Source organism: Rosa chinensis, chromosome 6 (assembly GCF_002994745.2).
Source record: "Rosa chinensis cultivar Old Blush chromosome 6, RchiOBHm-V2, whole genome shotgun sequence".
Classification (NCBI taxonomy): domain Eukaryota; kingdom Viridiplantae; phylum Streptophyta; class Magnoliopsida; order Rosales; family Rosaceae; genus Rosa; species Rosa chinensis.
Window position 1 is genome coordinate 54416320 of NC_037093.1, and position 14894 is coordinate 54431213.

At 36.4% G+C, this 14894-nt stretch overlaps 2 protein-coding genes across 2 annotated transcripts; both read right to left on the reverse strand.

Moving 5' to 3' along the window:
* Window positions 1–17: 17 nt before the first annotated feature.
* Window positions 18–3617, reverse strand: LOC112172047 (protein trichome birefringence-like 10). Its single transcript, XM_024309214.2, has 4 exons — window positions 2871–3617; window positions 1645–2034; window positions 1245–1403; window positions 18–1020 (listed from the first exon to the last, which is right to left on the reverse strand). Exons 1-4 carry the CDS (start codon window positions 3251–3253, stop codon window positions 651–653), a joined length of 1302 nt encoding a protein of 433 aa, XP_024164982.1. The 5' UTR covers window positions 3254–3617; the 3' UTR covers window positions 18–650.
* Window positions 3618–9138: 5521 nt separating this feature from the next.
* LOC112172647 (F-box protein At2g27310) lies at window positions 9139–13257 on the reverse strand. The gene is made up of 2 exons (XM_024310068.2): window positions 12877–13257; window positions 9139–10410 (listed from the first exon to the last, which is right to left on the reverse strand). Exon 2 carries the CDS (start codon window positions 10389–10391, stop codon window positions 9273–9275), a length of 1119 nt encoding a protein of 372 aa, XP_024165836.1. The 5' UTR covers window positions 10392–10410; window positions 12877–13257; the 3' UTR covers window positions 9139–9272.
* Window positions 13258–14894: the final 1637 nt, after the last annotated feature.

Here is a 14894-nt window from a genome sequence, read left to right on the forward strand (position 1 = left end):
CCTAAGAAAACAACATATGAACAGAAAAAGAAATATGAGATATATCATGTATGGCTCATCTTAACACTAGAGTCTCACAGTAAAATTGCATTCTTTGGCTCGTCTGTATAACTACAGCCATTTCCATCCAGTCACGAAACTGATAGAACATCTAGGTAATACAATTCAAGCTGTTATATGGAAAATAAACCTTTTCATTCCTTTTCTTTTGTGTAATTACATCATGTGAGAGAACCAAAACCAGGTGTATGCAAGTGCTATCAAACTTGCCTCATCAATACTTCACATCCCTACAAAAGTATGACATGCTCCATAAATCAACTTCGAGTCTGGTAACAATAAATTTGCTATAGTTACCGTATAAAGCCTTCAAGGAGATGTTTGGATTGTCCCAATTAATACATCTCTGCTTCACCCATTAGCCTAGCCAAGTGTCATCATCATTCGAACGCAATCTGTCATTCTAACTTTCCGCGTGTTAAGCAAACTCCAGCTAGTGCTCAAGTGAAACCTAACTCTCAGCTTTGCAGGCCAGAACTTTGCTGGTTAGTGTAAAAGCAGAACAAAATGTTCCACTCTTTTGATCCTTCTTTGCAGTGAAGTCCTTTTATGATCAGTATGCTGGTCAACTGAGGAAGTTTTAATACCATTCACAATGGAAGCTGAGAAGATTTGGTTGAATTTCCTGAGCGAATGGATTCCTGTTTTAGGAAAAGGGCATAAAGAAGTTCGTTCCATGCATCAGGGACACCAGGTAGGCACCAGTGGCTGCAGTCTTGATGGTTGATAGGGGCTGCTCTAGTAGGGCCTAGATAGTACAGAGATGCGTGGCCATCTTTTCTCCATAGAGACATGTTTGTTACATTCAGAAAATCGAATTTTCTTACATGCGACTCATTTGACCGCTCAGATAACACATCAAAGATAGTCTTGTAAACACTGTCAGATAAAACAGGCAATGGGCCTAATCCAGGTAGAGTTTCCAAGTGACAACCACCGCCAGCATTCCAATCACCACCACTGATACATAAACAGCCTATTTATTAGTGCTCAGTATGTATACCGTGCTATTGCTAATAATAAGCAAAGGAAAAATGTCAACGGCAATGCCATATGTGCTAAAGCCTGAAGCTTAAAGAAAACACAATAACATCTGAAGAACAATTCAAACTGAAATTTGATGCGACAAAGAAGCAAATAATAATCTACCAATGAGACTAAGCAACTTAAATGATAGAGCAAACCTGAAATGCACAGGAGCATAAGTTCGAAAAAGTACATAAGTCTTGCTTATGTTGACTTCACTATCAATCCAATCAAGCAAAGTTTCCATTGATCTCTGGTATGCAGTTTTAACAGTCATATTCATCTTTATCTGCTCCCCTTCTTGAAAGTAGCAGCCCCTAACAAATAATGCACTTCAAAAGATCAAACACCCTATTCATTAAAGGCATATATTTCTCTCCACATGAAAACTTAGATCCTTACTCAACCATTCAATTGAAATACCTCTAAAGTACAATGTTCTTTGCTAAATATCCTTCTACTTGACTTTAAGTGGAGAGCTTGCATATGTACCATTAAGAAATGTAATGAAAATAGCAAAACGATCTAGAAAGTAATCAGAACATAAATCTAACTTACTCTCTTATGGTCTTCCCATAATTCCACCAGTGCCCAGCATTCAAAACCAGCACATCTGCATCCCTCCAGTGGCGGGAAATCCAGTCCATTTTATCCACTTTTAAAGCCAACTTCACCTCCTCAGGGGCGCCAGCCGGAGGATGGCCCTGAAAGACTAGAAAAGGTGACCTGTAGTACTCCACTGTGCAGTTGAAGTCCTCAAACTTAAAGACCAAAAACCCTGAGTGCTTCGTGATTGGCTTCCCATTCACCTCATAGATTGAAGTCTTGTTAGGAATTACAGAAGAGAGCATGCAGAGAAGAGACTCCCACTGGTTCCTTCCAATCGAGTCACCAGCAAATACAAGACGTCGGTTTCGAAGCTTTTCCAACATCATCCCTGCATCAAATCTGTTCTCAAGAGAAGACAGAAACTCAATAAGACCAAACTACCTGGTTAGAACAGAACTCAGAGTACTTCACTAACTAATTCCCCTAAGCTAGAAGGAGACACGAGGTTGATCATAGTTATAACCTTCATTGCAGTATAATTGAAGCTAAACCAACAGGTACACTTGATCACAATGTTAACTGTATATAAATATATAAGTGGCTACCATCTGTTTGGACTGAAAACAAGCAAATGATAATCAATTATAAACAGAGAAAGAAAACCCAAACCTCCAATTTCAAAAAATACAGTACGAAACAAGGATTGTTTTCAGCACATGGCAGGTGAAAACACAGGCTGGCACCCAACAAAGGAAAAAGATGAACAACACACCCAAATAAGAAACCAAACGAAAAGCCTTCTTCACTACTTGAATAGTTCAAATTCGTGATCATAAGGGTTCACGGGTGCAGCTAATCAACAACGAAGACGTATCAATCAACTAGTACAAAGTCCATAATTCAAATTTGTTGGAACAGAAAATGACAATGACAACAATAGAGAGAAGGCAAACATGAAACGAGAAACAGAATCCAGGAAATCAGGCCAAACTTAACAGGGAAAAAGAATCTACTTCCATAAAGATGCAAACTTTATACACATAAACATGACCATTATATCAAAAATCCTAAACATAAATTTAACTCCTGCCTATTACCCTATCATTACGACAAAACCTTTCACCTATACTAATCCAAAGCAACAGAGATATGACATTCAAAACTTCAAGGAATGAAATTCTGGGCAACTTTAAAAGGTAAAACCACAAACTAAAGAGAGATAATGGTACAAAAACCTGGGCAAGTTGCAATCTTTGGGTTGCCAACGCCACTTGGTATAGAAGCTATCAGGCCTCCCATTCTCAGTACACCTAAACCCTCCATCTAAAAATGAGCAATTCTGGGACTGATAAAGAGGATAGCTCTCATCCCAAACCCAATTCCCATCAAACACATCACACCCTTCATTCCCCTGATCAAGAAATCCTGACCGTGCTTTCCTACCAGGAGATGAACCATGCAAAAGATGAGAGCGAATCCCATGGACAACTGTGCGGTAGTCCAAGTAGGAGAAGCACCCAATGAGTAAAACAGTGACCAAGAAGAAGCCAAGAATGCCCAGAGAAGGCTCTAGAGGATTGAAGCGCTTGATTTTCTTGAAGAACTCCAAGTGGGTCATTGTTTGTGCACTGTGGAACTAGTAAAACCCACTTTGGTCATATAATGGAAGCTTAATAATTCTTCAAAAGGCGTGCTTGAGAGAGAAATGGTCCAAAGGCAAAAGGGGTGTTTAAAAAATGGGAGCTTTGGACTTGGACAGGGAAGTGGGGTCTCAAAAGAGAGGGAGGGTGAGAGTATTAATGGTGAAAAGGCCTAAGAAGGCATCTTTTGTAACTGGGTTTGGTTTTTCTTGGTCTAAGATCAGCATCAGAGTTATTAGTTTCAGTCTGTACATCATGCTAAGCATTCAAAACGGTGGTGGTGTTTGATTGAGGCAGAAGGAGATGGAAAGAGAAAGGTGTCTTAATTTGACGGGAGCGAAATGGGTTTGACGACAAGTGAGAGTTGGAAGCACTAAAAACGTTGATGCGTTTGTTTAGGGCTTAAATTACTCACACTTTGCGTACTGTGTAGATTAATGTAACGTAATCTTTAATTTAACTCCCACAAAACCTCAAGAAAATCATGAAGGCAAAGATCTTGATGCTAAAACCGCAATTAGCTTCTCGAATTAGTGATGGATGGTCGTGTGAACGTGCGTTTAAGGCCTAAAAGAAAGGGTGATTTTAATTATTTATTTATTTTGTTTGTCTTTCTTCTTTTCTCCTTCACTATGTCCATTTACCCAAATTTGAGCTACACTAACCTCAGTTACCCACCTTTCTAAAATAAATGAAGTTTTTTCCCAAACATCTTATAAGATTGCCCACTTACCCAACAAATTACATATTTTTTACCCATATTACCCAATTAAGTATTTTATTTATTTATTTATGTTTATTTTTTAGACTATTTTGCCTTCCATCTCTTTGTCACTTAGAGAGAGAAGTCATTGGAGATTTCACCAGACTCTGGTCGCTGGTGGCCGGATTCAGTTCACCGGATCGCCGAAAAACTCAACATATGTCCCTAAATAGGTTGTCGGAGATCTCATAGGTCACCGGAGAATATTATTGCCCCTAAATAAAAACCAATAGAAAATTTATTGGCCCCCAATAGAAAGTGGGAAAAACTCACAAACAGTACCTGAACTATAGGCCACTAATAACTTTCGTACCTAAACTTCAAAAACTATCATTTTGGTACCTGGACTTTTCACCCCGACCCAAGATTCATACCTAGGATCCACTTTGCCGTTAACGGTGTTAACTTTGTAAGGGTAAATCTGTCTTTTCACTTGCAGGAAGAGAGAAAAAAAATTAAAAAGAATATATATATATATATATATATATATATGAACAGTGAAATGACATATTTACCCTTGTAAATTTAACACCGTTAACGGCAAAGTGGATCCTAGGTATGAATCTTGGGTCGGAGTGAAAAGTCCAGGTACCAAAATGATAGTTTTTGAAGTTGAGGTACGAAAGTTATTAGTGGCCCATAGTTTGGGTACTGTTTGTATTTTTTTCCCATCGAAAGTTTATTGCCCCCCAATAGAATCATTATCCCCCATCCCCCAATAAAATGATTATTTCAATAAAATGTTTATTCCCCTCCCCCCCCCACAAAAAAAAGTTGATTGCCCCTCAAAAAGGACTCCTGAACATTTGTGTTGTAGTACTACCACCCAAAAAAACAATTCAAAACGATAGAAATTAAAACAAAAGAAGATGGAATAAATAACCAAGGTACTGCTACTATATTACAATAACGATACTTTTTGTGGCTGTTTCATCGGATAGAAAACGACGTTGTATCCTCCAACAGCAAACATAGACCGGACTCAGACAACTTTCTCAGACAATGATGTTCAACGAAACATAATAGACTATGTATAATCATCATCATATTACTCCGATCATAATATTAAAAATAAACAAACAATTACTTGGGGCACACCAACGGTGACTTGCTATTACGTCTCGCCAGATTCTCGGCTATCTGAGCTAGCGAATTCACCTCCCAAACTTGAAACAAAATAAAATCCCAAACTTGAAGCAGTACTAACTATATATTAAGCATGGTTATTGAGCAAGTCACATGCAAAACCAATTGTTTATTAGAGGATACAAAATTGACCAGGCGGCTAGAGTTATCGAAGACGTAGCAATTGGATCTTGGCGCCAAAATCGAGGCGGTCGGAAGAGCTGAAAAGAGAAAAAATCGAAAGCTCTATGAGTGAAGGAATGGCGAGGCCGTTGAGGATTATTGGAAAGGCTTGAAGTGGAGAAGAAAAACGGTGTCGTGACGCCACACCATCGACCGCCTCAACTCAACCTGTACTTCTGTCCTTCAAGAGCTCCGAGTCAAAGATGATTGGAAGGTCTACGATCGTCTGGAACGTGAATAGAAGCTTCTCCTCCTTCATCGCTATCTGGTCCCTAACGCCCAACTCTGTCACCAACTCCAGCTATGAGATTTCCATCCCTAACCGCCTCGTCAATCGTCATCTAGTCCTCGTCCGGCAGAGATGGTGGTGAACTCGGGATCGTCAAGGTTGACGGGGTGGTTGGTGTCTACTGGTTGTGAGACTCTTAGTCGACTCGGCTGGGGAAGGAAGGAAGAGAGACAGAGAGAGAGTCTGGGAGAAGAGAGACATGCTTCAGTTTAATGAATAAGGAAAAACTATCATTAAATGTTAAATTGAGTAAATGAGAGTTTTTTACTCTTAGTAGAGTAAGTGGGAGTATATTGGCCCAAATTTGGGCATTGGGTCAAGAACCCTTCTTACAATCGGTAATTCGGTATTTCTTCCTCAAATGACAGCACATGTGGATTTTTTTTAGTGTAAAGTCTGATTTTTATCAAGGGTGTTCATTTAGTGGTCATTAATTTTGTGGTCACCTCCCTTGAATTTAATATGAATGAATGAAATTGACACGCTTCAAATTTATGAATCTAATTCTAGTTTATTATATTCAAAGGAACACATTGAAATCAGACCAAGTGAACACCACTCTGATTTATAAAAGTTTGAGAAATTTTTGGAACAAAAATATATTTATGACATTTTTTTTTTTTGAAAGGAGTTACGAACAATTATTGATGGTTTGTTGTAGTTAATTTCTAAAGTTCATGAAGTTGAAGAAAAAATAGAAAGAGATAATTTGGAAGCAGAGTTGTAATGAGGGATGTACTGAGTAATCTGGGGTCACTTAGATGTTGAAATTTTCGGGAGGTAGAGAAAGATAATATGGGTTCATTTACATGATCTATAGTAATGAGGAGCGTAATGGATAAGAGTTTTAGAGTTAGGGAGTGCGTAAGTTTTTTGAGGCAAGATACCGAGTGGAGGGAAAATGTTCACAAGTGGTACTACAAGAATTTAACTTTTTGGATCACTTGTGAGAAATTTTGGATGAAGCTTGGAGAATTCGGCATGGCTAATTAAAATTAGAATTGCATGGATGTTGTTGATGAAATTTAAATAACAGGGATTAATATAGGGGAAATATCACCAATGGTCACTGAGTTATGACTTATTCGACACTTAACTCACTGTATTTTCAACAATATCACTTAACTCACTCAGTTTTACATCCGTCTTTCACTTAACTCATTACCGTTAATTCTACCGTTAGAAGCCGTTAAAATTGAGGGTATATTTGTCAAAACACTAAAAAATCATTTTTAACTTTAAAAAACTACATTTATTAGATTTTTTTTCAATTTTTTTAATTTTCTGAAATTTCTAATAAAAAATGATTTTTTTTAATTTAAATATAATTTGAAAAAAAATTGTCTTTTTTTATAAAAAAAATAAGTTAGAAATGCATTTTTTGAGTGTTTAGACAAATATACCGTCAATTTACATTTATTATACTTTTTTAAATTTTTTAAATTTATGAGATTTCTAATAAAAAAATGATTTTTTTTAACTTCAATATAATTTGAAAAAAAAAAAGAGTTAGAAATGCATTTTTTTAGTGTTTAGACAAATATACCCTCGATTTTAATAACTTTTAACGGTAGAATTAACGACAGTGAGTTAAGTGAAAGACGGATGTAAAACTGAGTGAGTTAAGTGATATTGTTGAAAATACAGTGAGTTAAGTGTCGAATAAGTCATAACTCAGTGACCATTTGTGCTGTTTTCCCATTAATATAATGTTGGACCTAAAATTAGAATAGGTAAACTGAGAAAATACTTTTATGTTTATGTAAGCTTCTAAAATCCTACATCACCATGACATACTCTATCTACTCATGTCAATTTTCAAATCCCTTCAACTTTTATGTAATTGTCTTGGTTTTTTTTGGGTGGTTTGAAGCAACTTTTTATGTATTTGCAAGTCCGTTGATAAAGAGGAAAAATAAAGGGAATATAATTTGGTCTTGAAAACCACTTATTGGACATGAAAGGGCATGCCGTCCATTTACTTATTGTCACCTCAAATGTTAAAACTTATACGACTGGTCTTTCTCAATCAAATATGAAAATATGAAAGGACACTAAAATAATGAAAGATTTAACCATTTTAAACGAGTACATCCAATTAATTATAGAAGGCTTCTTTCATGCGACAAACGCTAGAATGAGAAATTTAGAATTATTCGCAAGTCCATTGATAAAGAGGAAAACCAAAATGAAAAACATAAAGGGAATATAATTTGGTCTTGAAAACCACTTATTGGACATGAAAGGACATGCGGTCCATTTATGTATTGTCACCTCAAATGTTAAAACTTATACGACCGGTCTTTCTCAATCGAATATGAAAGTATGAAAGGACACTAAAATAATGAAATATTTAACCATTTTAAATGAGTACATCCAATTAATTATAGAAGGCTTCTTTCATGCCACAAATGCTAGAATGAGAAATTTAGAAACATATGACAAATTTCAAAATTAAAAAAGAAGAAGTTAATATTAACAAAATAGATGATAAGAAAGCAAATGGGAAGAGGTCACCATCCTTAATGTTAACAACCAGGAAATGATGGACACACACACACACACACATCTATACTATTATTAAGAGAAGAGAGCTTGCTCTCCATAACTAATTTTTTTTACCAATTTACCCTTAATATATTAAAATACTTTAAATCAGGTAAAATCAATAGGGATAATAAAGTCAATTAATAAAACAAAATAAAATAACAAAAAAAATTAAATGTAGTGGAAAGATGTAGGGTGGAAACTCCCACTATTTTTAACTACCTTCCCATGCACTCTTGAAAAAAAAAAACCAACCTTCCTACACACACCGTGTGTAGGCCAATGCTATATGTGTATGTGTGTGTGTATATATTCTTAATTGCAAAATTGAAGCCCCAACCCATTCCCACAAGCCACAATCTTCCCGAATTTTAGGGTCAAATCAATTAATTATCTAGTTGAGAATATTGGTGCCTTGCATATGTTCCTTTTCTGAAAACAGAAATAAGATAAATAATTGAAGATAAGAAATTAATATTAACAATGAAACGAGTACATGACAGCTAAATTCCGGTGGTACCACACGTTTGTCAAATCTCAATTATTAATCTTTTGTGGGTTAATAATAATACTATTAATCAGAGATTCCCCATTTTCAGTTTCATAATGCAGCACTCCCCTCCCACTTTCCAGTCCATTTGTAATGGGGAAATAGACAACAAAATGAGTTGCAAACCGAAACATTTTGCATTCTGTGCACATGATTTCGAGATCATTTGGCTTTCTTGATTTTTTATCTTTGATCTATTCGGATCAAGTTGTAATCGAGGTTTTGTTCTGCTATCTACATGTTCTCCAGCTAAAGAAAACAAACAATTTGCACAGAAGACATGAAGGCCAAAGTTTAGAACTTGCTTCTGCAATATAGTCAAGAACTCGAGAGCAATGTTGGTTCCCATGTCCCAACAGACAGGTTTTGCAGATTGCAATGTAGAAGATTCTGCTGTTGAAACACCTTTCAGAATAAACGCAGGCAAAACCTTTTGATTAAGTGAAGCAAGATTTGAATTTTACATCAGAAGAGTACAAACGCAGAAAGTTTGTCAGAGCTGTTTCAGTTAAGTGTTGTGAACAAAAACCAGTAATGTCTTCACAATACATAGTAACAGAAGGATATAAATGCAGCAATGCCACTCAAGATACAAAGTCTATCTAACCTGCTTTCGCTTCTCATCTTCTCCTCTTTGAGCTCGTTCTGCACTTTCGAGTACAAATTGCATGACTCAAGAACTTCACTGTAGTTTTTGCTACGGCGGCAACTCAGCGCTTCCTTGAGAATTAGCAAACTGTTTCTTCCGTTGACATGAGAACCTTCCATGTCTTCTAACTGCATGCTCAATTCTGTTAACTTGAGGGTTGTCTCAGCACCTTCTCCTTCAGTACAAATCACTCGGAACTTCATGCTGAGGATGCATTCCACTACTTGACAAGGAAGGATGTCTCTAGCAGGAAGAATGGATCCGAAGCGAATCACAAAGTCCTTGTCTGTTGGCCAATGCCTTTGACCACCAATAGGGCACCAGCTAGCAAGATTAGCAGCTTGCTTCATTTTTCTATTTACGACGATCCAACTAAGCCGGAGGCCATCACGGAGCCCCCGCCATAACTTCCCATCTTTCCTTTCTGTCTCCATAGATGTGATTGGTGGCAGGCCATTAGCAACAGAAAGGAAAGCTTCCCCATCATCATCATCTCTAGCTGCATAAGTAAGAAGATCAATTCGAAATGGGCAGTTGTAAAACCAACCATTGAAGCCGTTTGCATTTGGAATCCCCCAAAGAACTTTTGAGCAAATTAGTTTATCCTTGTACCGGATGTCCACAATTGAAACAAAATCTGATGGTGATATACTTTCGAACTCATCCATGTCACCGTAATATTCAGCTTCGGTCCATTCTTCCGGGTACTCAAGGTAGTCATTCCATTGGTAGTCAGTAACTTCCTTGTTTACAATAAGGGGAAAACAATCAGCATAGAACTTTCTGAACCCACCAATGGACGATATTAAACTCTTGACATCTTCCCTATTAGTCGAAGGCCACATAGAAGAGCATACATCTTCCCATAACCTCTCTTCTTTTGAGATGGAACAGAATGCTGCACATGTACATGCTGCAGTAGCTAAAGTTGGTCCATCGAGACGTCTCAATATATCATAGAAAAGGTCTGTGTTCAAAGATGCCATGTTCTCAACTGGTGCAACTGACATTGTAGTCGATCTCTGTTATCTGAAATACAAAGCCATATGATCAATCCAACTATAGCACTCCAACTATTCACAAATAATTTCATGATATGAAATCACACAATTTCAAAACAAGTTACACAAACAAGTGCCTTCAAATCATACGACCATTTTCTTATTCATTCTAGAATAGTATTTTAATGTCAACTACTTGATAATGTGCTTTAGCAGAGAGCTTTGCCCCCAACTTGAAATATGTACAGCAACTATAGTTGATCCACTACCAGCATGGGAACTAACTATTACAAAGTTTATATGCGTAACCAGGTTTCATGTAACTTTTTTTTTTTTTTTTGGGACAAATGTTTGACGGTAATTTGAAGTGATTGGACAAAGAACCAAAAATAGAAGAAGACTATGAAGGAGAAAACAGTAGTTACTCCCAAATATTCATTAGTCAAATCAAAGCTTCAAGCTTGAAAATCCTTTTAAGATAACCAAGTATTGCATTCCTTTCAAAGATTCTTAGAAACCAATAAAACCTAATCCTAAGTTCCTAACCATTTATCTCTTCACAAAACCGAACAAGGACATTAAAAAAATAATAATAATAAAGGGGAGTCAGTGACAAGGACTTAAAAGAAAAAAAGTCAGTGAACTGCCATTATCACATTATTACTTACACCAAAAGATCACTTAACTCATTATCCAAACCGATGATGGAAACAGTACAAGAAAGAGGAAAGGTGTTCATAATGATAACTTAGTCTGGCAGGATAATGCAGTAAATGCACCCACAATTTCATAATTCCACTCAAAGCTTCAAGCTTGAAAATCATTTTAAGCAGAAACATTATAACCAACATTTAAATTCCTCCCAAAGATAATACAGTCCCTATAAAACATAATCCTAAACATTGATCGTTCACAAAAAAGAACAAAGTTTAAAAAGAGTAGAAAGAAAAAAGGACAAGAAAGTGGATGACAATTATCACATTATTGTGGAGTGTTTAAATGACAATCATTTTAAGCAGAAACATTATAACCAACACTTACATAATACAGTCCCCATGAAACATAATCCTAAACATTGATCTTTCACAAAACTGAACACAAAGATTTAAAAACAGTAGAAAGAAAAAAGAAGGAAAAGAAAGTGAAATGACAATTATCGCATTTTGTGGAGGTATGTTTAAAAGAGAACTATACAGAAGAGTAAGAAAAAAGACCACTTAGATCCACATTAAAAGTCCTTTCAAAAAAGATCCACATTAAAAGTTTGAAACCAATAAAGGAAATAGTACAAGAAAGAGGTTATAACATTATTGTTATCCCCAAAGACCACTTAAATCATCAATGGAATAATTAAGGAAACAGTACAAGGGAGACCACTATATGCAGAAGACTGTTTTTGGGTTTTATATAGAACTATTAGAAATCAGTCAAATTACTATATAAGCTGCCGAGTTGCAAGTGGTTCCTTGAAAATTGAACAAAGAAGACTTGCAGATTGAGGGATCTTGAACTTGCTTCTGTTTAATGTAAGCGTAAAGACATGAAAAATTTCAAATCAACAATTGGGGAATGAACAATTAAATATACTTCTTGCATTGATTGAAAAGAGTCTGATGCTTATATGCATATCCCGACTACCCAACTTGAGTGAGTGTATAGTTAGAAAAGATGGCAATCACTACCAAACAGGATGAGTAAAAAACCTAAACCAGAGATAATCACTCTCTAAATATGCGAGTTAGCAATCACCAATTCAACTAACTCAATCAGTTACTACGGTTTTGGAAAGAAGGCATAGTGAGAGGACCTCTTTCTTCTTCTATTCTTTTTACATATCCACAATCCAGAATAAAAGTAGATACCAAGGTCATTTCTAACTTATATTGTTCTACATAATGCAGGCTTCATATGAATTCAAAGCCATTGATACCTCTGAAACCAAGATATACAAAACCAAGTTTTCATTCTATGAGCAGTAAGAGATAATGACTTAGTAAGAGGAGAAGATAAATCCGACAGAACAGTACTCCAACATGAATGACTATACATCACATATTGGATTCTCTCCTTGGCAAATGAGAAACGTAATTGACTGCAAAATTCAATTCAAAAATGATAAAGACAGAAATCAATACACGCAGTAAAGACCAAACATTTAAGAGGTGGGCAGGGTAGGAACCAAAAAAGGCAACTCAAGAGTACCAAAATTCTGCAGAACAAAATGAAACATATCATCTATTCTCAAAAAAAAAAAAAAAAAAAAAAAAATGAAACATATCATGGGCAATTCCCTTTCTTTTGTGACTTCAAAAGAAAAAGGTTCCAATCTAAATGCTTCCAAAGGGATGCCTTGATCAATGAATGAAACACAATCCACCCAAATCAAAACTAACCCACCAAAACAAAATCTTCATCAGACAAACAAGAAATGAAACTTTTGCACAATCAGAACCAAGAAACTGGAAAAAGAGGAACTGGGTTTGGTTTTACAAACCTCATAGATTAGTCATGAACAACTCCCATGAACAAGAACAATGATGCTGCAACCGAAACACAAGAGGCCGGCAACCTTTTGACTTTTTGTAATTTCCAATGAAGAGGAAGAAAGGAGGAACCTTAAAAGGTATGCAAATCCGATGAAGGGTGTTTGATCAAAGAGGTGAGAGAGTCGTGAGTCTCTTTCCACAAGTTTTTTGGAAGGTTATGGACTGGTGCACAGTACCTTTCTTTGCCTTCGTTACCAAATTATTTGCAAGGAAGAGGGAAATAAGTACAAGTTATGAGATTTTTGTAGCTTTGGCTCTCTCTCGAAACTCGAAACCCTCTGCAAATGCGACCAGTCTATTTTGTTTTAACCACACAAGTTTGGCCACATCATTGGACCAACCCATGCCATATGTCCTCATTTATACCTACCTCTATCCTCTACTCTACTCTACTGGTGTTTCTTTGTCTGTTTTTTTTTTTTAGTGAGAATTCTTGTAACTAGTGTTTCGGGATAGAACATGAATTGTTGAATCGGGAAAAACCATCATAATTGAGCATTTAAGAGCATTAACATGAATTGGATCAATGAAAAATAATTTTCAGCCATTCTTTCCCGCTTTTCTGCTACGTGGTACATTTGCCCTACGTAAAAATCTCTCTACTTACTTCCTATTTGTTTGGTATGATTCCACAATTTATAAGCAACAATATAGTACTTGGACCAGTCAATCAATCAATCATCTCCCAATCCACTATGGGTCATTTTGTACAAGTACAATGGTGGTTTCACTGGTTTGGCTTCTTCAATATCATTCATGTTCATATGCTACCCTCTATACAAGAAGCCATGACCAACCACTCCCAAGCTCCACCTCAATTCAACTCTGATAGGTCCCAAGTCTATCGCCCGGTTGGTCACCGGTTATAGGTGACCGGTGAGAGCTACAAGATGTGATGGTTTTATAAATTCATCACAAACCTAAATGATGGGGGGACTTTGTAAACTAATATTTCCGAGAAGATGACACCTCGCCAGCACCAGAAATATGGACGTCTCTCTCTAGGTTCCATGTCGTGATATTACATAAGATAAAAATCTGGACTCTATTTGATAACGACATGATGCCAATGCTCCATACCTTCAGGCTTCAGCTTTATACAAAACATTAACTAGGCATTTCTAGTTTAGTACCTAGAAAATAGTGGCTTTGTATTCGGTAGGTACAAGCACGTTCACGATATTGATTTCAATTTTGATAATCTAGATTCCTTCATTAATAAAAATTGATAAATAATACCTAATTTAGAACACATTCTTAATATCGCTCAAATACTGATAAATTTAAATGTTGAAAAAATTGTAGTGATTGATTGGAATGGTAGGGTTTTCTTAATACTTCTTGTTTAATTATAGTAGACTAAAATTTGCTCACACCCTATGACCGCTTGTTTTCCTCCATATAAGGACAGAATAGGAAAAGATATATCCAATCTGATTAATCAGTGTGTGTGTGTTCGGAGCCTTGGATACCCTGCTGCTAGAAAATATTTATCTTGTCAGACTTTGATAACAAATTTTGTTGGAGAGGTAAGATATAAGTTATCCATTCACCCACCACTCAACCACCATAAAATATTAGAGAATGAAAACCACGCGCTTGCCCCCCGTCCCTCCCTCAAACCATGGCGCTCTCCCCCCTCCTTCCCTTATACCATGGCGCAACCATCATTCTATACTAGTAACACAACTAATTGGCAAACACGGATGCCTTCATCTTCGTCTTCAACCTTCCGAACCACCCACTTCTCTAATCGTCGCCGTCGCCGATGGGTTTCCCAAGACTATGCTGATAGACCTCTTTCATTGATGGTGAATTCGATATTGATTTGGAATTGTTTGTTTCCATCTATGTTAGTGTTGAGCTTCTTGCTTTTCTTTAATTTTTAGATTTCCAATTTTCAATCCAACTTGTATATTGTTGCTCCAACCACCGAGTAAGATTGAGATTTTACAATCCAATCTGT